This window comes from Lagopus muta, chromosome 8 (assembly GCF_023343835.1).
Source record: "Lagopus muta isolate bLagMut1 chromosome 8, bLagMut1 primary, whole genome shotgun sequence".
Classification (NCBI taxonomy): Eukaryota; Metazoa; Chordata; class Aves; order Galliformes; family Phasianidae; genus Lagopus; species Lagopus muta.
Window position 1 is genome coordinate 35,873,277 of NC_064440.1, and position 23,883 is coordinate 35,897,159.

The window sequence follows — 23,883 nt, forward strand, 5'->3', positions numbered from 1 at the left end:
TGACTACAACCCCTCTCCACCAGCTGCTAAGGGAGTGGGGTGGTCGCAAGAGGGACACGGCGGCCAAGAAGCAGGGAAAGCCTTGCGGGCTGTCCGGGCACCCGGGCTGGGCAGAGTCACGGAGGGGCGGCTTGGGACCGGGGCCGCCCCGCTTCACTCCCATTTAAACTCCTCCTTCGGGCGCTGCCGGCGGTGCTCGGTGCTGCCGGCGAGATGTACGCCGGGAGGAAGAGAAAGAAGCCGGTGCCCAGGAGGTGGGTGCGGAGGGGGACCCTGCCCGCGGGGCTGAGGGGCGGGCGGGAGCTTGCTGCGGGGCGAGCCCGGGGAAGCGGGCAGGGCTGCTCTGCGTCCTGCTTAGCGTTATTTGCTGCTGGTGCTGGCTGCTGGAGGCTGAGCTGCTGGGCGAAGTAAAACGGCAGCCAGCCCGCGCTGTTTCTGGAGGCAGCTGGGGATGCTCGGCTGTGCTTGGCTGCAGATGCGGGCTGACTGTGCGGCGGTCCCTATTGACCGAAGTTCCCCAGCCCTCAGAAACTCAGACGCGGGGCTTCGTCACGGTCCGACGCTGTTTCCCAACTTTTGTGCTCTACTCCTCCCAACTTGCTGCAGTCGCCCCGGCCTGAGATCGGCAGGCACACGGAAGGCTCAGGTGCCTGCTTCTGAGGTCTGCAGGGATGAGCTGAGCTCGAGCCTGCGATGGAGGAAGGAGTGTTTCTTCACAATCCTCCTGGATGTGGTGCTGGGCACCCTCAGTTCCTGCCAGCCTGCAGAAGTGCCACACTTCGGCAGGGTTCCTCATCCAAAGGGCAGCCGGAGAGGCAGCACTGCAGCCTTTATCCTGCTCACAGCCATGTGTTCCACATGTCCTTGCTCCCCCTGGCCAATGCAGGGGCTGTAGCTTTTTTTCTCAGCAGCTTCATCATGGACTCTGGCACCGTTTCTGCACTGGGAGACTGAAAGCAAGTATTGCTTGTGGGATGCAGACCCTCCCAAGACATTTTCTCACTGCTTGTGCAGGCATAGAGTTGCCAGTTCTCAGTGTGTTGTCCCCGAGACCCCACACAATGCCTGGGAAGTGTGCATGGAGCCTGCCCTAGGGACAGGGAATCTCAGCAGGTTTGGCAGGACACAGGCACCTGTCCAGCCCAAACCCAGAGAAGGGCTGTAGTTGGCTCCAGTCTAGAACTGGTTGAGACACCAGACACCAATCAAACCAAAATGGTGACAGCAGGACCCTTCTGTGACTGAATGGCACAGACACTGTTCTGGGCTCTTTAGGAGTTGACTGAGTCATCACCCGGGCATTGCCTGGGCTTATCCCTCATATATCCTGGCATGTCCCTCACCCTACCCCACGGCTCAAACACCCTGACGTCTCCTTTAGTAGTGGTGATAGGCACAGAGTGGATAGCAGGAGGAAAAGAAGAGAGGAGATGAGATATAATAGAATCATGAAGGATGAAAAAGACCTCTAAGATCATCTAGGCCAACCATCAATCCATCACCGCCTCTCCCAGCACTGCCTGGGTATGTTCCTTACATGTGCGAGTTTGTCCCTTGCAAAGTCCTGGTCACCCCCCAGCATCCTGGCAGCCCTGCAGCTCCAGTTGCTGGGGCTCTCACAGTCTCTGGAGATGCTCCCACTCTCTTGCCAGAAGGATTTGCCAGCAGGTTACAGGCAGAACCCTTAAGGACAGAAAGTCAAACACATTAGCAGACAAAGTTTCTGCCTTCAGGGGATGCATGGTTTCCCCACGGTGCTCACCTGTGCAGATTCTCTGGTGGCTAATAACATGGTTGTGTTCATGTCTGTGTCTTTCCCAGGCTATGTGTGTGTGATGGGGGCTGTCAGTTTTCCTGCTGGCTTCATTTTAAAGCTTCATAACTGCACAGAGAGTGAAGAGCACCCAGAAGACGTTTCTCTCTGGCATCCATGGAGGATGGTTTGGAGATCCAGTGCTGCAGGGCATGGCGTTGGCCTACATGAATGGGCCAGTGCAATTCTGCAGCCCTCTTGCCCTTTCCCTGCAGTGCTTTGGTGCTGGCCATACACCCCACTTATGCAAGTGCCATCAGTGCTCCTCCATAGCAGGAGACCCTGCTATGTCTCTGTATATTTCCCCTTCCATAAAGAGCAGTACTGCCTGCTTGGCTCCCTTCTTCTTTCTGTGGAGCGTGCCTGTGTAGCGAGTGTGTATACTATACATATATATATATATATATATATATATATATATATATATATGACTTTCCTCAGATATCTTTAAAGAAAAAGAAAAATCTTTTTCCTTAAAGATACCTGAGGAAAGTCAGAATTACTTACAGAATTGCTTGTTTTTTTCCTTGATGCTCTAATTGAAAGCTATTTCATTTTTCTTCCCTGATGACTGCAGTTTCAGAAGGGCTGTTAAGCCAGTGGCTAACAGAGTACATCAAAGCATCAGTGCCAGTGTTCTGCTTGGCTTGTGTAAATAAGTTTGGTGATGAGTTACACCTAATCTCTCTAGAAGCAAGGTCTGTCCATCCTGATTCTCATCTTACAAAACAGCCCGACTGAGGTTTTCTGGAGAAATTTTCCATCCCTGTTTAGACCCATCAGTAGCTCTCTGTAATGAAAATTCAACGGACACCTCGTTATGTTTCATTTAGTACTCATTTCCTCTGTTGTCACACGTGTGAGCAGTCCTGCCAGATGGGATTTGAGAGCAGTATTAGAGGGGAGAGCTTAAATTGCTTCTAAATACTGGCAGATCCTGTTATCTGAAGCTGCTTTGTGGAGGTAGAGTTTGTGGTTACACAAATTACATCAAAACAACACAGATTGCATGTTAGGAGATGCAATTCAACCAAATACAGAGTGGGGTGTGGGTTCCTCATGAAATCCAAACCGTTTTTCTTCAAGCTAAAAAATTGGAATCCAAAAGAGACAAGGTGACATCCCAGATTCATGTAAGTCATTAGCTAACCTCTAACCACTGTGGCTGAGACTTCAGTGGTGGTGAGTGTGTAATAACTGCAGCTGATTGGCTCTCCAAGCCAGCTTGTGACAGACAAGAGCTGCTCTCACAGAACCTGCAAGCTCAGAGTTTGTCCCAGAACCTAAGTCTGGCATCAGATGTTTAGTTTGGAAGTGCCCATATGAAAGGATTAGAGATCATAAGCTTGGAAAGGCTGCTTTCTAAGTGCTGTGCCCTAAACCACCTTATGTGGTATCTCTTCATCCAAGTACTACTTTTGATTTTCATGTGTGCTTTCCCTTTGTAGCATCAGTTAACAAGTAAAGGAATGGATTCAGGCTCAGCATTCACACTCTTCTTCATCAGTTAAGAAAAGAAGTCTGGTTGTGGGGCTTCCTTCTGCGTAAGATGATAAATGTGATTGCAGGAGGACAACTTAGAAGGATCTAAGAAAAATTCAAAAACATCTTCTTGGACCTTCTTACTTTTCATTCTTACTATCTGTTCGTCTGCTCACTGCCAGTGTCTGGCCATGTGCTGATCAGGCCCTGGGCAGGACTGCTGGTAGAATCCCCTGAGGAGCTCAGCTAGCACTTGCCATCCTGAGGAGCTTATGTGAGCATGTGAAGTGTGACAGGGAAGGGGCCTGCCATGTGGGATGGGTGCAGGATGAGGAGTAAGAGGAAGGAGCAAGGGTGGAAGAGTCTAACTGGACCAGAAGATGCTCTTGTGAGACCCCCAAGAGATGTTCTGATGGCTTGTAGGTCTCCACTCAGTGTCCCTTTCCCTGCCAAGGCTTGGTAATGGGAGCAAGGCTGTAGTATTCTGCTGACACGTTAAGGTTCTCCATGTTCCCACTGGAGGACATCAACCAGGGACTGCACGAGGTGTCCAGCTGGCATGGCCATGTTGTCCCCAGCCTCATGGCTTTGTTGGGGCTTGCTTTTACTATCTCATGGCCTTACCTTGATCTGTCAGTGTTTTACTGTTATGGCTGCAGTAACATCAGCTCTGGGGTTGGGAAGAGCCTGTTGGACACACTTAATCAAACTCTGCTTTGCCTTTTCCAGCCCCAAACCACCACCTCCTGAGGGGGTGAAGTCCAGCCCCTCCAAGAGGCATCGAGATCGACTCAATGAGGAACTGAACAAGCTGACTGGCTTGCTGCCCTTCTCTGAAGATGTATGCACCGGGTTTGATAAACTCTCCACCCTGCGACTGACGGTAGGATACCTGAAGGTGAAGAATTATCTTACGGGTAAGTGCCTTGTGTCAGGGTTGAGAGGAGTGGGAAAGCACCTGGGCTCAATCCCTGCTGCACTGTTCACATCCCATCCTGAAGTGATGATTGCTTTGGGGTGGAGAGTTGTATCCCCTGAAGACAGGATGATGATTGTGATATCAAACCCTTGAATGTTAATCTTAGAATCACAGAATGGCTTGAGTTGGAAGGGACCTCAAGGATCACTGACTTCCAACTCCCTGCCACAGACAGGGCCAGCAACCTCCAGATCTGGTACTAGACCTGGTTGCCCAGGGTCCCATCCAACCTGGCCTTGAACACCTCCAGGGGCAGAGCATCCACAGCCTCTCTGAGCAGCTGTTCCAGCACCTCACCACTCTCTGTAAAGAGCTTCCCCCTGACATCCAATCTAAATCTTCCCTCCTTGAGCTTAAAACCATTTCCCCTTGTCTTGTCACTGTCTACCCTTGTAAAAAGTTGATTCCCCTCCTGTTTATAATCCTCTTTTAAATGCTGCATCGATGTTGCATCTTTAGCAGTGGACCAAAGATAATCTGGAAAACTGGGGAGAAAAGTGCCACGTCTCCTAAAATGTGTAGGCAGTGGTTGCTGGGAGATACGATCACGGGACATCAATCCCTCAAATCTTCCAGAGAAAACACTTTTTGTCCTTTCTGGAAAGAATGCCCTTCATTTTTGACTGCTTCATATCCAGATCTAAACCTCTTCAGGGAGTTACAAGTCCCTGAAAAGAAACAACCTTGGGAAAGCAAGGACAACTTGGGCACCAGGAATGTCCAGGAAGGACATTGCAGGAGCCCACACAGGACGTGGATGGGGGAAAGGGGATATCCATGTGAAAATTTTCAAAAAATTCTTTACATTATAGGGATCTGTGGGCTGCTGCATCTCTTCTGGTCAAGCATAGGTAGGAAATCCAATGCAGGGCTGTTCTGTTTGTCACCCTGATGCCCTGTGGATGGAAGGTTAAGCAAAGTTGATCCTAAGGCACATGTTCACTGTTAGCTCATTTCTTTCCTGCTCTTCCTGGAGTTCATGTGTACATTGGAGGCTCACTGCTGTTTGCCTGCCTGGCACAGCTAGGTTCGGCTGTGGTGGATCCTCTAGGTCTGAAATGAGCATTTCTGTGAAATGGGGCATGATGGCTCATAACAAGGGACCCCTGTCTGATTTTGCAGAGTGGAATGTTGAGCTGATATGCCTGGAAGACCAGTCTCCTTACATTTGCCCCTCTGAAGCCCTGTGTAGCTCCCTTCCTCCTGCTCATGGCTCCCCTACAGCAGCTATTGCCTTCTGGATTTTCAGCGGTAGTTGGTGTATCTAAGATAGTTACTACTGATTAAAAGTCCTGTGCTGATGGCTCCCAGCTGTTCCTGCAGACTTTGCCTTTGCTGTGGATGAACTCAGCCTTGGGGAGCAAAGGTTGCCTTGTACTTGTCATGCACAGCTTCCTTTCTTCTGGTATCATGGGGTGCTCAGTGTTTCCTTACTGCTTTCCCATAGGTTAACTGCTTTTAGGAGGCTGAACTTATTAGGAGGCACCTTGCCACACAAGGAGAGCATGTCACATTGGCTGCATGTGCACAGAGGAATACTTGCTGTGTGTGTAGTATTGTATGTGCTTTCGATACTGTTGGGCTCCTCAGAAGCCATTCTGCACAGACAGCAAGCCTTGCTAAATGTCTTCCTCTGTCTTCTATTTGGGGAACGAATCTGGGAAATAGGATTCAGCCCCCTGGGTGGTTAGGTCCCCGCTGACATGCAGCCTAACGCTGTGAGGGCAAGGTAGGTCTGGAATGCTACTGCTGTGCAAGGTGATGGTGGTGGCATAACATCAACCTGCCTTGCTTGGTTGATGTTCAAAGGAGGACAGCTGTCCCTCTGTACCAGTGCCATGGGGCTCTGCAGCAGGTAGGAAGTGAAACAGCCATACAGAGCCTGTCAGGCAGGCTTGTCTCCACGTGTTCATGAGTCACCTCCCTGCTGGTGGGACGTGAACTTCAGACTGCAACACAAATAAAGCCAGAAAGGCAGCTGGGGATTGCTTTCATAACTTGTTTACAAGGGCAGGTAAATACTGCAGAGCAGTGCTTGTCCTGCAGCTGAGGGAGACGAGCTTGGCATGGTGAGGGGACAGGGACAGGCACATGGTTCTTCACCAGTGCCTTGTGCTCTGTGGGAGAGGTGATGGACCCAACTGTGCTGTTTCAGGGAAGATGAAGGCAGAGCACACTGAGGTCAGAAAGCCACCAGCATTCTTCTACACTCCAAAACTCTTCCTAAGTCATCTTTCCTCTAGGACAAATAAACTCAACTTTCCTGGCTTTTGCCCTATGCCCGGTCTGTAAGCTGTCCCCTGGGGCTCTCCCTGGGCCCTTCCAGCTAGGGATGCACATCACCATGAGTGGACTCCTTGCCGAGCACACTTCAGCTGGGTCTCTGCCTTTGAGCAGGAGTGCATCCCACTGTGTGCTCTCAGCATGCATTTTCCCAGGGTGAGAGCTGCTTTAGAAAAGCAATCATCATCGTGTATATTCACATTCAGCTTGAAACCCATCCTTGTAGTGCAGAGCCCTTCTGCCAGCCCAATTACTGCCATTTGGGCACTGTGCCCTTGATTTATTTCCTCTCCCTTGCTTTGCCCATGTTTGCTTTGAAACTAATCTTGTTTGACTTCAGATCATTCTACTGATTCACTGAGATCAACGTCAGTTCTGGCCCTGTCTGCTGAAGCCATGTGTCATCAAGGAGTCATGGCAACCTGCCTATGGTTTATCATCTCAGGCGCTGTGGGAGAAGACAACAAAATCATTCCTATTGCTCTCTCTGGTTCAGTTTTGCTGCTGGGTGTGTTCCATTTCATGCAGCCTTCCCTCCTGCAGAAGCAGCAGGAGAGCATTGGCGAGCATCTCCATCCCTTGCTGTCCCCTTCAGCACCCAGTCAGGCATTCTGATTTGTGTCATATTGATAGAGCTCCTTTCCAAATGTTTTTAGTGAGTCCAGGCACATGCCCCTTCTCCTAGGAGAAATGTTTGTGTGTTCTGTGTGGAGCCAAAGTACGTGGTTATAACCGGTTTGGCAGCGAGGCGGGTGCTGGCAATCCTGGCTGTGTGCCCACGCAGGCTGTGCTGTAGGTTAGAAGTAAAAATCCCACTGCTAGAAGTGGTTCTTGCAATGTACCAGAAAGTCCATCCGAGACTGAGATCCCTGCACAGACCTGAAGCCAAAGCAGCAGATATTCAGCGCTTTGGAGCAGGAGTTTGCATGTGAAAGCAGGTGTGAACAGATACGGGACTCATGCTCACTATCTAATCTCTCTGTGCTACTTTCTGCTTTGTATTTCACCTGCATATTTCACCTGCAGCCTTTCACAGAGCCATAAAGCTGTTTGAGTTGGAAGGACATTTAAAGGTCATCTAGTCCAAGATAGGTCAAGTTGCTCAGGGTTTGGTCCACCTGATCTTGAGGCAGTTCAAGATCAGTTACACTCCTTCTCTACTCACTCGTGACTGCAATAAACAGACATTCATGGAAAGCATAGTCTTGGACTGCCTGAGATCCCAGGTCTTATACGTTACAGAGCTCCCGGGTCTGGCTTTTTGGTGCTGGTGGTGTATTTCTTCACCTTCTTCTTTTCAATTCAAATGTTTAGGGAGAAACTGGTGAGAGATGGATGGAACAATCCTCTCGGCCAACCTGCATGCATTCATTGGCCATATTTCTTCTTCATATTTCATCCCAATACAGCTTTTTTTGGTTTGGAAACTTTCTCAGGAAGACCCTGCAGAGGTGACAGACCTTCATCTGATTTCTTTTTAGTGTTGATGGAGGGATCCATGTACCTTGCTCCCCAGATGGAGAAGAGCAAGCTGACCTGAAGAGCATACAACACCTGCTTGAGTTACTAGGGAAGCCTTCCTGGAGGCTAGCTTCTGCTGAGCTGGTCAGGCTTTGTGTGAGTGTTCAGAAACATGCTTTGGCTGTGACAGGTTTGCATGTCCAACACCAGAATGCAAGTGGCATTCAGTAGCTGTGCCTTGTAAGGTCACATCCCTGGCCTCTGTCCTACTGCAGCTCATGGGTTAAGCTTGTCTGACAGAAGCTCTTCATCAGAGCAGGTTGTTCTATTCTTAAACCAGTGAGAGCTGTTACCTGGACGTTTGAAGCAGGAAAACTAGTGCATTTACCAGCACACTCATGAAAATGCACGTGGCAGTTGTGACGCTGCCCCAAATCACCATAAATCATCTGCCCTGCAAAGTGCCATAAACAAGCAGAGAGGAATGTTTCAGAAATGTTTTGTAAGACCTCTTCTAAGCCTGACAGAAACGGTACTGACGTGTATAGATGGGCTGAAAGCTTGGCAAGGATGGTTAATGTTTTCTGACAAGCTCTGCACCTTCTGTCTAGTAAATGATTGATCTGTGCCCTCTTGGGGGTTGACTACAGTTCACGGAAGAAGTGACCATTTCCTGCTGTTCCCACCAGGTTATATCTTGTTCCAAGCAAGGCTGTCATTTTGAGGGAACAAGCCTAGATGCCCTTATATGTGTTGGATTTAGAGCTGGGTTTGTTGTACAGATTTTTGTGCCTACTGTAAGTGTTTGCATCATGACTTGTGCAAGACTGCATTATCTGCTGGACAGAACAAGCCAGGCGCATGCTTTGCATGTCAGGTGCATGCAGGCTCAGTGACCTAGAGGCGAGTTTTGCTCTGTGTCAGAGCTCTGCATACCCAGCCAGCATGCTTAGCATGGGATAGGGTAACCCCTCCTGCCCATTCATATCAACAAACTCAAAGCAGAAAAGGAATAAATGACCAAACTTTCTGGGAAATGATTTTCCAAACCTCTGGCATCGCCGTGGCTTTTCTGTTCTTACCTGGTATGAAGCTTGCATGTCCCTCCTGAGATATCCCTGCATTATTCCTGCATAACATTGCTTTTGGCTCATCCTTGTCTTTCTTGGGACATGAGGAAGAGGTCATCAGTGTGCACAGCAAGAGGACAGCCAAGCTGAGTGCATGGGCAGCAGACGGGTAGATGCTTCTGAGTCCTCTGCTGGATTGGAGAAGGGTCACTGTTATCATGATTTCTGCTTAGGATCCTGGTCAGCACGATTGCAGCTGGAAGCTCACAAGGATCTCATTTTTGAAAGTTGAAAGAAACAGTGGGGTTTTTTGTCATCGTTTTGTTTTGATTTTTTACTTGAACTTTGTCCTGGTGCATGGTGCTGTTTGGAAATCAGATGTTATTGCAGGGTAATAACTCTGGACTGACTTAGCTTTGAATTTGCTTTGCCTGTTTTACTCCTGTAGGTGCATAAGAGCCACAGGGAGCTCTGCCTACAGCCTTCCCCAGGCTAGCCTAGCCCAGCTCCCAGCTTGGATTCGATGGGCTTGGATTGATCTCCTCATTCTCCAAGGAATAGTGTGGTGCAGCACCATCTGAGTCTCAGCATATGAGAGGTGTATGTGTTGAGTTCTGGTGGTCCCCAGTTGGTGCATGTCAAGTGCCAGCAAGACAGTAAACAGCTTGCTCCATGCATTTGGGGCAAGCAGGAACCTGTAACAGTGGAGGAGTCCTGTGTTCACTCTTCTTCTGAACACCACAAGACTCCCATTGTTAGAGCCTGCTATAAGTAGGAAAACTTGAGTCCTTCCCTAGGTTATATGGGAAAAACATGGCAAGGTTCAGGGCTTGATCTCTTCCAAGCTTTGTTCATTGAATATAGCCTTTGAGTGCTGGTGGATAGCAAGGACAACTCTGGTGCTACTGAAACCTGCCTACTAGGATTTATTTCAATGAGTAAGCTAGATTGTGCTTTACCGTCATAGGCTGTGACATGGTTTCAAGCACAGATGTGTTTTAGCAGTAGGAGCAACTAGAGTTCTACCTCTGGGAGACAACTTGATGACAGCCCACATTTCAGTTTGGAGGATGGCTTTGTTCTGAACAGCTCTGTGATGCCAACGCTGCTCTACATCTGGGAACTCTTCTCAGGTGCTATGAGAACAGGGTGAACCACTGTCCAGTTTTTCATTTACTTCTCCCTACAGTTGGCCCATTCTGGCTTCTTAGCAGTCAAACCATCAAAAGAAAAAGTCACTTCAAGTCACTTTTGTTACTTCTGTAAAAGATAGATGAACCTCACCGCGTTTCTGTCCACAAACAGCAATTTGCAGTGGTTGCTCCTTGGACTTGGATCCAACAGTGTTCTGGATAAATATGGAGGGACTTCGCCGATCCTCATCTTTGTGAGAGTATGCCAAAGGAGGAAAGCTTGGCTCTGCGTTTGCAGTGCTGCTGGGTGCCCTGGACTCCTGATGTGGTGGGACCCCCACTTGCTGCAAACAGTGAGACCTCAAAGCTGGGATGGATTTGTCTAGTGCTGAGTGGCTTGGAAAGCCTCCAGCTAGCTGGAGATCTGTGCTGGGGTTTGTTTTCTAGAGTTCGCATAACAAAAGAAGCAGATGCTGAGGATTGTGGAGAAACATCTTGGAGTAATTGCTGATGTGGCAAAGTTCTGGCTGTGCTAAAGACAAGAGCAGCAAAAACAAAACAAAAACAGAACCCAGAGCTTAAAATGTTCTGCCAGGTGGAGGTGGCACGCTCAGGGTGTGTGCTGCTATACCACTGTCCCAGGTTAAGGTCATGCAGGTGGCAGCATCTGCAGTAGAAAGCCCCCTCCAAGTACAAGACCACGCTCTGGAGCTCATAAAACCAATGGCCAATAGTAAGGTACCTCCTGTGACCCATTGGCCCACACACAGCCCTGTGTCAGCCTGGGGAAGGTTAGCTGCCCTTTGCAGACAAGCAATTGAGCACCAGCAGGTGCTGGTGCAAAAATGCATTCACTGGAACAGGCTGCCTGGGGGGGGCTGCAGATTTTCCTTCTCTGGAGATATTCAAAACCCCCAACTGTGCAGCCTGCTGTAGGGGGCTTGCTTTGCAGGGGAGCTGAACTCAATGATCTCTGGAGGTCCCTTCCAAACCCTACAATTCTGTGATTCTGTGATCCCTTGGGGATAAGCTGAGCAGTATGGTTCTGTCATCAGAGGGAGCTGATGCCCCACTGGAACACCATTAATCTGACAAAGAGTTGCAGGATGTGTTCTCCTATGTCCACATTTCCCACCAGCAGTATGGGACACTCACTGTCCCTGCACTGTGCAGTTAGGAGGGATAGATGCCAGGCCCCTGCCTGTGCTGGGGACTTACTCTGCTAGAGCAGAGGGTTGGCCTAAGAGATCTCAGGAGGTCTTTCCAACCTCTGCTGTTGTCTGACTCTGTAATGCTCTGCTGTGGGGCACCACTGCAGCCAGCATTAAAACAGCTTTTCTATTCACCTCCTTATTGCTTGTTATTCCCATAACCCAGAGTTGCAGGCATCTAGTCTTAAAGTAACTAATTCAATGAAGGAAGTCAAGTCTGTGGGCAAGGTCCTGCAGGATCGTAGCAGCAGGTTGGAGGGGGTGGCGTGGGCTCCCTCAGGGATTCATGCACTGTTTGGGAGAATACTGGATGATTTCTTGCAACAGTTTCTGACCTGTGGATTTGGCATTTACCTGCAGAAGGATGTTTTACTTGGATGATGTGTACCTGCTCTGCTTGGCACTGTGCAATGGTTGAACAATGGTGGAGAAAGTTGGTGCTAATTTGTTGGGTTTAGGATTGGGTCCAAGAGGAAAACAGTTACAAGCAGCATGGTGTTACTGGAAGATCTGGGAGCTCCTGGTTTTGTGGTACCAAACATCCCCAGAATCTGTTCAAAGGGGAATTTTTGCTGTAGGTGAATTCTCTCATCTCCGACTGGTGTAACTCAACCTATGGGAACAGGACTGACCCCAGGATCTTTTACTGATAATGTATTTTTTCCCATTGACAAAGCTATGCCAGTTTGCAAGGGACATGTCAGCTTCTGTGGTCACACTGCTATAATTTGTCTCAATAATACAATGAGCAAAAGGTGAAGAGTTTTGATCGCTTTGCTCCTTCTTCTCATTCTTTCTCCACACTGCAAAGCTTAGAAACTTCCTGTTGAAGGCAAGGATCACCAACCCAGCAGAGTGCTACTGGGGATGTATGTGCAGTTCACGGGCACCAGGATCTGCTGTGTCTGGCTGTATTTCCTCCCCTCTTCTTTAACATTGCACACCAAAAGCCTCTTTCCCAGCCCAATGAAGACATGAATGGTCCCTAAATTACTTCAACAAGTGCCAGGGATTTGTGTAGTAACTGCAGATCACTTGTGTGTCATGCTATCTCCTGTCTTGCATTAATTGCTGGTTTTCCTGGAAATCCTTGCTATGTGATTCACCAGGGTGCTGAGATTTTCTGGCATTAGCCTTAAAAACTAACAGAAGCTTATTTTATGCTCATTTTTCAGTGGATATGGAAGCAGGGTGTCTAGTAAAGGAAAGGAAGAAAGGGCAAAAAGAATCAGCGGTGACTTCTGTGCTCCCATGCTGGGCTTGGGGGATATGCAAGGGAATGAAGTACAACACTTCTTTTAAATGGTTTTCAGGCAGGCTTGGGGTTTGTTTTAATGGGATGAACTTTTTGATCTCAACTGTTTCTTGTGGGAGTCTCAATGTTATGCTATAATGTGTGTCTTAAACTGGGGGTGACTTACCCAGCGCACAGCACTGCCTGTCAGCTCTGTCACCCAGCAGTGCCTCGCAGCTGCAGGAGGGCAGGGGGCTTGAAGCCATCAGCTTGTGTCATCAGTGAGCAGAGCCAGCCAGCACGTGCAGTGGGAGCACTGCCTTTTGTGGGGCAGCAATTCTGCCAGCTGTCTCTGATGGGAGTGGATTTATGTGCTGGTGAAATCCCCCAGGAGGTAACGTGCCTTGAGCAGATGTTTCACAAGTGCTCCCTCTCTCTCGTGGGTGCAAATGGGGTGGTTTTTCTGCTCTTTGATTAAAAGGATTTGTTTCCCTTCCAAGCTAAAATGATTGAAAATAGCCTCTGTATCCCTTGATTGTTGTGTAGGCCTGGAGTCCTCTGTGTGGCTGTTCTCATCTCCCATCTCTTGTGGGATCACTTTTAGCCCCTGTGGTTCTTGGCAGTTTGAGCGTGAATGAGTTTGGAAATCTTCCTGGAGGGGCAAAAGCCGTAGGGATGCTTTGTTCCAGGCTCATCACTGCAGGTGCTTGGGGAAAGTTATGGAGAGCTTGGGGAAACAAAGTAGTCAGTTAGGACATGTTAAGAGGGTCATCACCTGGAGGTGAGCAGGCTCTTCCCCTACAGAAGCTCTCCAGACTCTGCAGACCACTGAGGAATGGTTGTGGTTCCTGAGGACAGCCTCAGCCCAGCAGCAAAGTCATCTGCAGTCCCAAGACCTAACTAAAAGTATCAGACCGATGGAAATAGACAGCTCAATAGCAGCTCCTGGGGCCTGCCACTGGCTCTCTGTACCCCTAAGCCTTCTACCCAAGCCAGGCCAGCCTAAACGCCCCATAGGAGGCAGAATCTGCAGTTTTCCAGCACAACTGTGCAGAAATGAACCATTCTGCCACTGAGAATGTAGGGGGAAGTGAGCATCTCCAAGGAGAAATCAAAAAAACCCTTGAGAAGATGGATATTGTGCTGCTAGTGGGGAGGGGAGGGTGAAATCATTTTGCTGGAAACAGTAAAAATGAGCAAGCAGGTGTTTTGTGTTGGATGCTGCTCCCTCTGGCTTGCTGCAGCTCTCCATGCTGAATGCTGCTGGGAAAAAGCTGGGGACCATGTGCATCCTCTCCACCCTTTGGGAGCTTTGTTTTGGAAGAACTTGGTTTCTTTTTGAATTCTCCTGCCCTAGTTCAATGCTTCAGAGAGGAGTCAGCACTTCAAAAGAAGAAAAATAAATTTAAAAAAAAAAGTTTTGCTTTGAAACTATTCCACCCCATCATGTGCAAATTGAAGTCATACCAATGGTACAAATGGGCTTTGGATATTTTTCCATGTGGATCACTTGGCAATCATGAGAGAAGCTCTCCTCTTGGTTTGCTTTCGTCCTGATTTGTAAGGACGTTGACTTTTTGAAAGCTTTGCAAAATGGGCTTGTGATCCCCCACTGCCTGGTGGGGGCTTCTGTCTCATGGCTGCCTTGCATCTGTTTTTTGAAACACCTTTAGATGTCGAACCTTTTCTTTCTAAACCCTTCCCAGAGGGCTCGCATCCCTCATCCAGGCTGATCAACCTCTTGCTTGTTTGGGAAGTGTCTGCACAGGATGGTTTTCCCCTGCAGGAAAAAATGTGAGCTTACACATGGGGAAATGCTGATCTGGGGAATGAGCTGACCTGACTCACCCAGGGGATGCTGGGGTTGGGGAGACCATGCCATGCCCTTGAGAGACTGAGCATGAAATATAGGAATGACAGGGGACGTGGCTGCTGCTTGTGCATCACCCATCATTACCCAAGGCCTGAAGGCGTCTGAAGTGGTCCTGAGTTAATCTGTTGCCATGGGATGGATTAAATGTGTGGTCAGACCTAGGGTGGTTTATGGTTTTTCCTCATTTCCTACCTTTCCTCCAGTATCAGCTGCACCTGTGGGTGTTGCCTTGAAGGCTTTGATCAAGGAAGCTTGAAGCAGCCTGTGAATCAGCATGGGAAGCTCACAGCCACAGGTTCATCAGTCCCGAAGGCAGGAGGGCCTTTCTCCGCTGCAGTTCTCACAGCACTGGGGCAGCTTGAAGCTAAGAATGGGGTAGCACTTGGCCCACAGTGGTGAGCTCCAGCTCTACCAGGCCCTGAGCTAAAGATTTCTTACTGTGGTGATTGCATTTCCCAACCTGTCACACTCTACTCCCCTCTGTTGTTCCTGATTCAGACCTTGGCAGAAGCAAGATTTCCCAGAAATGGAACTGAGCAGGGAAGACACCATCTTAGAGGAAGTGCTGAGCAAGTGAGGATGCCTTTGTAAAGGGGCTGTGCTCCAGTTCCCACCCATTCTGAACTTCTTTCTCTTTCCTCTGAGCTGCCTGCACACGCATGATGCACCCATTCACAAGCAAAACTGAGATGGAGGGGAGGAGGAAGAGGTGGAGGGAGAGACTCCCGGTTTGCCTATCCACACTGATTTCTTGCTGCCTTACTTGCAGCTGTAGGTACGGATGTTGGCAGCTGCATGCTGGATCAGCCCAGAGCCCCAGGAGGGAATGGACAGACACATCTGCAGATCAACAGGGAGCCATTTCCAGAGGGGGACCTGCTGCTCCAGGTACCGTGCCCTGGTTTGGTCGATGGAGTTGTCCGTTAGCTCCTGCCAGACACAGTGTCTGGGCCCTGCCCATCAGACTGCACCAGCAGCAGTGGGATGTGTGGTCCCAGCTGTAGAGCAAGAGGAGACCCTTTTTTGCCAGGAGGTGCTTCACTGTGATCTTTGCATCCTGAGCAGGCACTGAGCACCTCAGGAAGGGCACTGGAGGCACTGCCTGGCTCATTTTCACTCATTCAGTTTGCTGTGGCTTAGCTTACAGTGTGGCAGGTACCAATATGCAAGCTTGTCCATTCTGTCCAGAAGGGTGCAGAGGCATCACATACAGCAGTGTAGGGAATGATCCCAATGAATTTCCAGGGTGGTGCGTTCCTAATGCTCCAGTGGATGCCAAGAGAAGCCAGGAGATAGCTGTGTGGTAACATGTCCACTAGGAATTGGTTTCCCTACACGAGCTCCCTGTCATGAGTTCACAGCTGTCTGGAATGGAAGAAACCCAGGCTCAGTCTGAAAGTTGAGAGCAAAATGAAGAAAGATGGATCTGGGAAGCTATTGTGGACAAAATCAATGGCCAGTGCAAATTTGCCTTATGAAAAGGCCAGTGTATGTCAAGTGAAACAGCCCTCGCCAAGTGTCAGAGAGCAAAGAGACAGGGATTCACCTGGCAGGAATGCTGCTAGCTCAGGCTGCAATCTGTGAATGTGAGCCAGAAGGAAATGGCTCAGAAAAGTTCCTTAGAAAGGCTGTTTGCTGAATAAACACTTAGGCATCTCAAGTGAAAATATATGACGCTCCTTGTGGATGCAGGGCAGGTCTGCAGAAGGCATTCAATCTTCGTGGCTTTAATCCTGATACTATGGCACCCTGTGCCTGTGCTTTTTGCATCTTGAGTTTTCTTCTCCCATCTTTGGTGATTGGGCTAGATGATCTTAGTGGTCTTTTGCAATGTTAATGTCTCTATGATTCTTCATCTCAGATGTCTACAAGTATGATAGTCACAGATGAATTGGAGGAATAACACAATAGCCAGAAGGGAGCCAGCAATTGCCCAACTCTCTCTGTGAGGCTTCTCCCAAGTGCTCTCCAGGAGTTTGAGCCAGGCCACATGATGGCTGGCAATTTGTTGAGCTATCAGAGCATTGGCAGCTGTGGATGATTGAAGGCATCTGGATAGCATGTGGGATGTTAATAGGACCAAAATCCCTACAGCTGAGCTGCCCATTTTTTTTTCCTTAAAAAGTATTTTATTCACACATTATAATTTGCCAAGAGCTTTGACTCAGGGCTCGTTGGTGGGGGCTGCAGCACATGAAGGGAACACACCAGTCTCCCTGCCTGCTGGATGTGCATAGTATCAAGCAAAATGCTTAAACCAACAGGTTTTAAAATAATCCAAGATAATTAAAATGATTTTGATTTTTCTGTCCTTTTATTCCATTGACCAGCCTTGTTCTCTTTGTTCTGGAGCATCCCATCCATCACAGCGCACCTAGGATGAGCTGCAGGGTGGACCACGAGTTGTCCATCCCTGCTAGCTTCTGGTGTTAGCAGCTGGTCAACCTGTGGTCTGCTTTGTTTGTTGTCATACTAAGAAATCATGCTTCTACCACTGTAGCAACTTGAAGTTGCCCTGAATTGCAAATTGGGGTAGAGGGAGTTACCCGAGCACACAGGAATCCTGCCAGCTCGCTGAAGGTTGCACTCATGTCAGGATTGCAAGGCTGGGGGAAAGAACTTTTGAGCCTTCTTCATAGAGGTTCATAAACTGTGTGTGGTTCTGTGATTTGTTTTCCTCACTTCTAAGGATGTGACACAAATGACTACAAAGGCTGTTTTTAAGCAAGTAGCTACTGGTTGGGTATGTATTTAACTGCAGGCCATGTACATGCAATTGTAGAGTGGAAGGCACAAAGTGAAGCTGGCAGTTGGTGTGAGCACAAAGATGTTTTATGGAGTTGATTTTTGTTTTCATTTCTTGCATGTGAAGCCTTGTCTTCTGTCATCTGCAACATAGGCCGGAACAGAGGAATTTTTGCAGATTGGTGTCTCACAGTGGCACTTGAATGCCAGGATGTGTTTGGGGACCTTTGAAAGTATGGAGACTCCTGAGACATTAGTCAGAAACAAGACTGAAATCAAACGGGAAGGGACTGTTGTCCTGAGTAACCAGAGGCTGATTAGATGGGATGGCGTTAGCTCCTAGAAGACACATCGGTTTGCATGTCCAGGGCATGGGGGATGTCATGTCAGACACTGCAAATACAGTTGCCAGGGCCTCATCTGGGCTTTGGTTTTCCAGATATTGCCACCTCTGGACTTTCAAAGTACAGAGTGGCTGCTATTTCCAGATGCTTGATGATATTTGAACAATAACAGCGGCTGAATTTGGTCTTTACTTCGTGTACTTCTTAGCTGATGCCTCTTAATACAGTAGTTGCCCTGCCTGTATGTGAATACAGGTGATGTTTTACAAAATACAGTGGTTTCCCAAAATGTCTAGGCTATCTCTGATCATTGCTCATGCTGGCTGTGAGACCTCCCCACCAAATAACACCAGCACTTTAAGATAGTCCAGCCAGCCAGCTGCTAAACTGAAGCTAAGGAGAGTAACTCTGGGCTCAATTTATACTTTCAGGCACTTAATGGGTTTGTCATCACGGTGTCTGAAGACGGCTACATCTTCTACGTCTCCCCTACCGTGCAGAACTATCTGGGCTTTCATCAGGTGGGTGCTATTTTCTCCTGAGTGTGCACACATGGATGCAGCACAGGCCTGGGAAGGAGATGCTGGCCAGCCAATGTCAGTGCTTTTTCTCTCCCTGCCCAGAATTTGGTCACTTCTGATGGATGTTTTCAAATGAGTTGTGTTCTTCAGGGGTTGTGAAAGCCAACAAACGTGCTTGTGAGCTTAGTAGCCACAGATGCAAACTGAGCAATGGTAGGCATTACATCCTTTCCTCTTTGTGAGAGGGGTGTGAGCTTTTCGTCCCGTGGTGTCGTGCTGATGGGCACGTCCACCTTCACTGAGAGGGCGGTAGGGGTTATCACGGTGGTGAGCATCATCACCTGGAGGTTTATGTGAGGTGCCATAGAAAAAGAAGGTCTCTTTCTCCATTCACCCCATTATTTCTGATTCCTCTAAAGCTCAAAGGACTGAGTCAACAGGAACCCGATGAGGCTACCAAACTCAGTTTTTTGTAGACAAAGCTGTGAGGTGGGCAGTGCTGATTCTTGGTTCAACAGCAGACTGATGTTTTCCTCTCTTTGTTCTCTTTGCACCCTTTCCCAGCTCACTGTAGGAGGATCCTCATGTGCAGGTGGGCCAAACCAGCTGTCTGAGGCAGGGAGTGATCTTCTCCTGTACGTCTGGCTAAGCAGGAAGTTCTGTTCTGGCACATTTCTGAGGACAGGGACATGGCAGAGGATGGCCTGAGCTGCCTGTGTGCTCAGCAGGGCCACGACTTTGCAGGACCAGGCTGAGAAAGGCTGCTCCAAGACATGGCTATCGAAGAAGGGGTGTGTGTTGGGAGGTAGAAGGTGTGAGGACTTGCTGGTGTTTCCTAGGAAGATGGTTTGCACCAGAACACTCCCACAGGCTTAGTCAAATGGTAGTTTCTGTTCAGGACAAGGATGGGTATTTCTAATGTGATGAAAAGAATTGAGGCAGAAACACCTCCAGGTTGCACCAAGCATGCGTGTGGTAATGGTAGATACCTTCCCAGGGGATTTCTCCTGGTAGCAGTGTGTTTCAGGTCACTAATATCTGTACAGTTTCTCCCAGCATATACCCACTGGTTGTACTTGCACCTGGGACAACTAATAGTGCAGCTGCCCAGGCTCACTCTGCCTTCTTGGCACACCTTTGGTACCTGTGGCATGCTCTGGCACATGTTTTCTCACACAGTAGGAAGTTGTAGGTTTTGCTCTGTTTACAAAAGTATTTTTCAGACCTCACCACTCTTCTGTTGTTCTCTAAACTTAAACCTCTCTCTGCTGCCTCATCAGTTGGAAAACGTGCCATTGCTTTAGGATGGAATGGAAAGTCTGTGTGTGGGCTGTGGGTTGGCAGCACATTCTATGACAGAGCCTGTTTGATCCCTGCCATTCCTAGTGGAGGTTCATCTGGTACATCTCCGTGCTGTGCTCAAAACCCTTTATTCCCATTTCTTTATCCTCAATAACTGTACTTTTACCACCTGCAAAGAAAAGCCAGGGGTCAGTACCTGTTAGGTGCTACCTGCTCTCCACATTTTCTCATTCCAGTCGGATCTCATCTACCAGAGCATCTACGAGCTGATCCACAAGGATGACAGAGCTGCTTTCCACTGCCAGCTGCACAGCGGTGAGTGCTGGGCTGGGAAGTGTGGGCTCAGCCTTAGTCACCCCCAGAGAGGTCCAACCCCCACCTCAGGACCTGCCGTCCATCCATGGGAACCACTTGTGACCAGCAGGTGTGTGGTTTCCTGCAGCTCTGCAGTGTCCTAGCAGGTCTGTAAGGTGTGGCTTCATTTTCCACTTGTTTTTTCCAGCCGTTCCTGATGGATGCAGCGTTGCAGGAAGCCCCAATCACCAGTGCCCTGAGTGTTCTGGCTGCATGGAGAGGAACTTCACCTGCCGCCTGCGCTGCTTGCTGGCTAACTCCTTGGGATTTCTGGTAATGCCAGGATGCCTCTAAGCACTGGCATCACCCCTGGACACATTGCTGCGTGCCTGTGTTCACTCGTGTCCCATGCAGATGTGAGCTGGGGCAGTCTGGTTTCCAGCTCCTATTTCCTCACCTTGCCTGCCTTGTTTTCTCATCCTTTGCAAGACCTTGAATTTCCAAGGACGCTTGAAACTTCTTCTTGGGCAGCAGAAGAGGGCATCAGACACGTCCCTGGGGCCTCTTCCACTCGCTCTCTTTGCCATCGTGACTCCCTTTCAGCCTTTCTCCATCCTGGAGATTCAGAGCAAGGCGCTGTTCTTCCAGTCAAAGCACAAGCTGGACTTTACTCCCATTGCCTGTGATTCCTGGTATGGCATCTCCCGCCTTCATCATGGCAAAACCCGTGGCCACAAGTGCAGAACAGAAAGCCAGAGTGCCACAGGGTGCCCATGCCTTGTGCTCTGCCCTCAGGGGGGAGGTCATCCTGGGCTACACAGAGGAGGAGCTGTGCAGTACAGGGTCCGGGTACCAGTTTGTGCACGCAGCCGACATGATATACTGTGCAGAGAGCCATGTGAGAGGTGAGTGCTGAGGGGAGCAACCAGGGAGGGACACTGGGGCTGTGGCAAGTCTGTGGGCTGGCAGCTGTGCAGCCCTGGCCGTGCTCCCTTGTGTTCCTGAGGTCTGCAGGAGCTGTGATGAGGTGTCCTGCTTGATACCTGCACAGGAAGCTGGTAAAGTGCCATCCTGTGCAGGGACACCCTGACATGCAGCACGGTGTGCCGGCTGCAGTTTTTGCTTCTGTGCCTAGGCACAACTTGCCCACGCCCCTGCGGTGCCCAGCTGAGTCTCTGTGCCACCTCTCTTTTCTCCCTGCCCCAGTGATAAAGACAGGGAAGAGTGAGATAACAGTCTTCCGGGTGCTGAGCAAGAGGGGCACCTGGGTGTGGTTGCAGTCCAATGCCTGGCTGGTGTACAAAGGGGGTGAGCCTGACTGCATCGTCGCCCAGCAGCGAGTCCTGTCGTGAGTATGGCTGGGTTTCCAGCTGCGTCCCCTCGCCCAGGGTCTTGGACAAGTCTGCGAGCTCCCATCTTGCTGCTTGGAGGCTGGTCCTGCCTGGCCTGGAGAATATACTCATTGTGTTTCCCTCTCTTTTTCCTCCACTCTGAAGAAACGAAGAAGGGGAGGAGTGTTTGCGAAAGCGAAGCCTTCAGCTGCCTTTCAGCTTTGCCACAGGGGAAGCGATCATATATGGGAGAAAGTCCAATTTCCTAGGCTCCTTTCAGGCTAAGGAGGAATTTCAGACAAAGACAGACACCCATACAAAGCAGCATGCTGTAGATCCCAACTCTATTCTGGGGACCACGATGGAACAGGATGCATCCATCTCTCTCTCCCATGCTGATGTCCCTCAGTTCACCTTGCCAGATCTCGATGCTGAGCTTGAGGAACCAAGCCAAGATGGAAAAGCTGGTCATGACAAGGACAGCAGCTCCTTCCTGGTAGATATTGAAACCCTCTTTGAGAAGAGTGAGGTGGATGGAAACGTATCCCAGAGCCCCAGCATGGACAGTACAGAGCTACAGCAGTGGGAGGACGCTCTGCTTAGCTTGTTCGTGGAGGACCTGCCACCTGAGGACTTTGGTGAGAGGCTGAGCAGTGAGTTGCCCTCTTACATGGAGCAGATGCTGGTCAGGGAGCGTGATGGAAAGAGCATGGAGTTCATGCACTGCAATGAGGAAGGGTGTTATGTGGCTCAATTCCAGCACTCGGGATTTAATCCAGAAGCCCCACAGCAGCCCCAAGCAGCTGGTGCACAAGGCCAGGATGTTGTGCTCTCTCTGGACTCCGTTATGTCAGAGGGCAGCTCTGCTCCAGCAGAACAGCAGATCCTGATTAACCCAGACAGTCTGGAGGAGAGGATGCTTCTGGATGCCTTGGGCTCCAGCACCAAGCCCTGTGCAGAAGATCAGTTGGTCAACTCAGGACTGGAGTTTCAAGTAGGACTTTCTTCCTCTATTCCCATAGACACCGTCATTCCTGATTGCCAGAGCCAGTCTGAGTGCACTCTGATGGGCTTGAGCTGCCCACCTCCCTTGGACTCCAGCACTCTAGTGTCCCAGCAGCATGATGATGTCCCAGTATGGGCAAACCCGGGCAGCACTTTGGGCAAGAGCACTTCCCCAGAAGATTGCCCACTGGATGCTTGGATGGCAGCTCCAAAACAGCTGGGAGCAACAGGAGCGTCCGTGGAATCACAAACTGCACTGACCAGCAGCTCCCAGAGCTGGGGGAGCTTCCCCAGAGAGTCCCATTGCAATGGGAAGCAGGTGCTCAGCAGGGACACATGGCCCCAACCTCAGGGACTTGTGCTAGGGGTCAGTGAGGGCCCTGGCACACATCAGACAGACAACATCATGCTGCGTCACCGTGAGTACAGAACGAGCCAGGGTGTCTTCAGGCACGGGAACTCCTTTCTTGGGGATGCCATTAAAATACCTGCAAGTGCTTTACCTTGCACAAACCACCCTGGAACACTGGCAGGATTGAGTTCGAGTTGCTCAGCATCTCCCTTTGCAGAGGTGGGAGTGAGGACGTCCTCCTGTGAGCCAGCTGCTGTCTTTCCACTGTCCTCCTTGGCAGGCAGGCAGCCCCTCTGTGCATGCAATGTCCAGTGAAGGTGTGTGCTGGGGACTGCAGGACCTGAGGGCCAGTGGGGGGCATCTTTGGAGAGACAGTGGGGTGAGGTAACTGCAGCTGTGTGCACAGTACGTGAACCCAAGGAGGGAAAGAGGTGCTTCAGACCACAGGGATGGCTCCTTCCCCTGGTTTTCTCCCTACCTTTACCCATGCCATCAGATGGAGGATGGTGTGTTTTTGCCAAAGCAATGAGAAAGGCATCAAGGGAGGCAGCGCTTGCCACCTGCCTCTGTGCTTAGGACCGATTCTGTGGCTTTAAAATTTGTTTCTGAGACAGAGCTCCATCAGCCTTCCATCTATCCTTAATAAACCAGATGCAGGCAGGGATGCTGCAGGATGCCCTGTGGCCTCAGCAAGTCATCAGCACTGGGTGGGATGATGCTGAGCTGTAGGGTGCAGGCAGCAGAGCGATGCTGGACCCTTCTGCAGCAGCCTGGAGAAGCACCTGATGTGAGCCTTACACACTGACCAGCCTCAAACCTTGCAGCGCTCTGCCACTGGGGGCTGCAGCTGACCCCTGCTGCTCCATTGCTTGCATGTCGATTGTGTGTGTTATGTCTGTGCATCCGTGGATTGTTTTTGTGGCAGTGTCTCATTTTCCACTCTGTGGTTTCTTTGTATGTCATTCACCAGCGTCAGGGCGGAAGAAGAGATGGACTGCAACTCACTCACTGCACTTTGTTGTGTATTAAAATGTGGTTTGTATTAAAAAGTGGTGTGACAGTTTGTTTGATGGGGCTCTGGGCAACCTGGTCTGGTATTAAATGGGCAGGTTGGTGGCCCTGCCTGTGGTGGGGGGGTTGGAGGTCCTTGGAGTCCCTTCCAACCGGGCCACTCTGTGATCTGTGACCTTGAACAGCATCTCTCCATTTCCCTCTCAGCTGAGCAAGTACTTGCAGAAGCTGCTCAGTTTTTCTCCGGGCTAAGGCTGGAGGAGGAGGGTCCTGGCCCCTGCGTTTCCTATACAGAACTGCAGACTGGTTTGGGTTGGCAGGGTCCCCAAAATCCACCCAGCCCGACAGACTGCCCAAAGCTCCATCCTGCCTGGCCCTGAGCGCTGCCAGGGAAGGGGCATCCACAGCTTCTCAGGGCAGCCTCTGCCACGGCCTCGCC

At 49.9% G+C, this 23,883-nt stretch overlaps 1 protein-coding gene across 1 annotated transcript; it reads left to right on the forward strand.

Annotated features, from left to right (window-relative positions):
• Positions 1-186: 186 nt before the first annotated feature.
• Positions 187-23,450, forward strand: LOC125696924 (aryl hydrocarbon receptor-like). The gene is given in 11 exon segments (XM_048953290.1): positions 187-254; positions 4,025-4,212; positions 15,309-15,427; positions 18,060-18,149; positions 19,688-19,766; positions 19,954-20,078; positions 20,235-20,437; positions 20,541-20,650; positions 20,952-21,093; positions 21,242-22,743; positions 22,746-23,450. Coding segments are annotated over 11 exon segments (2,631 nt in total). The 5' UTR covers positions 187-213; the 3' UTR covers positions 22,778-23,450.
• Positions 23,451-23,883: the final 433 nt, after the last annotated feature.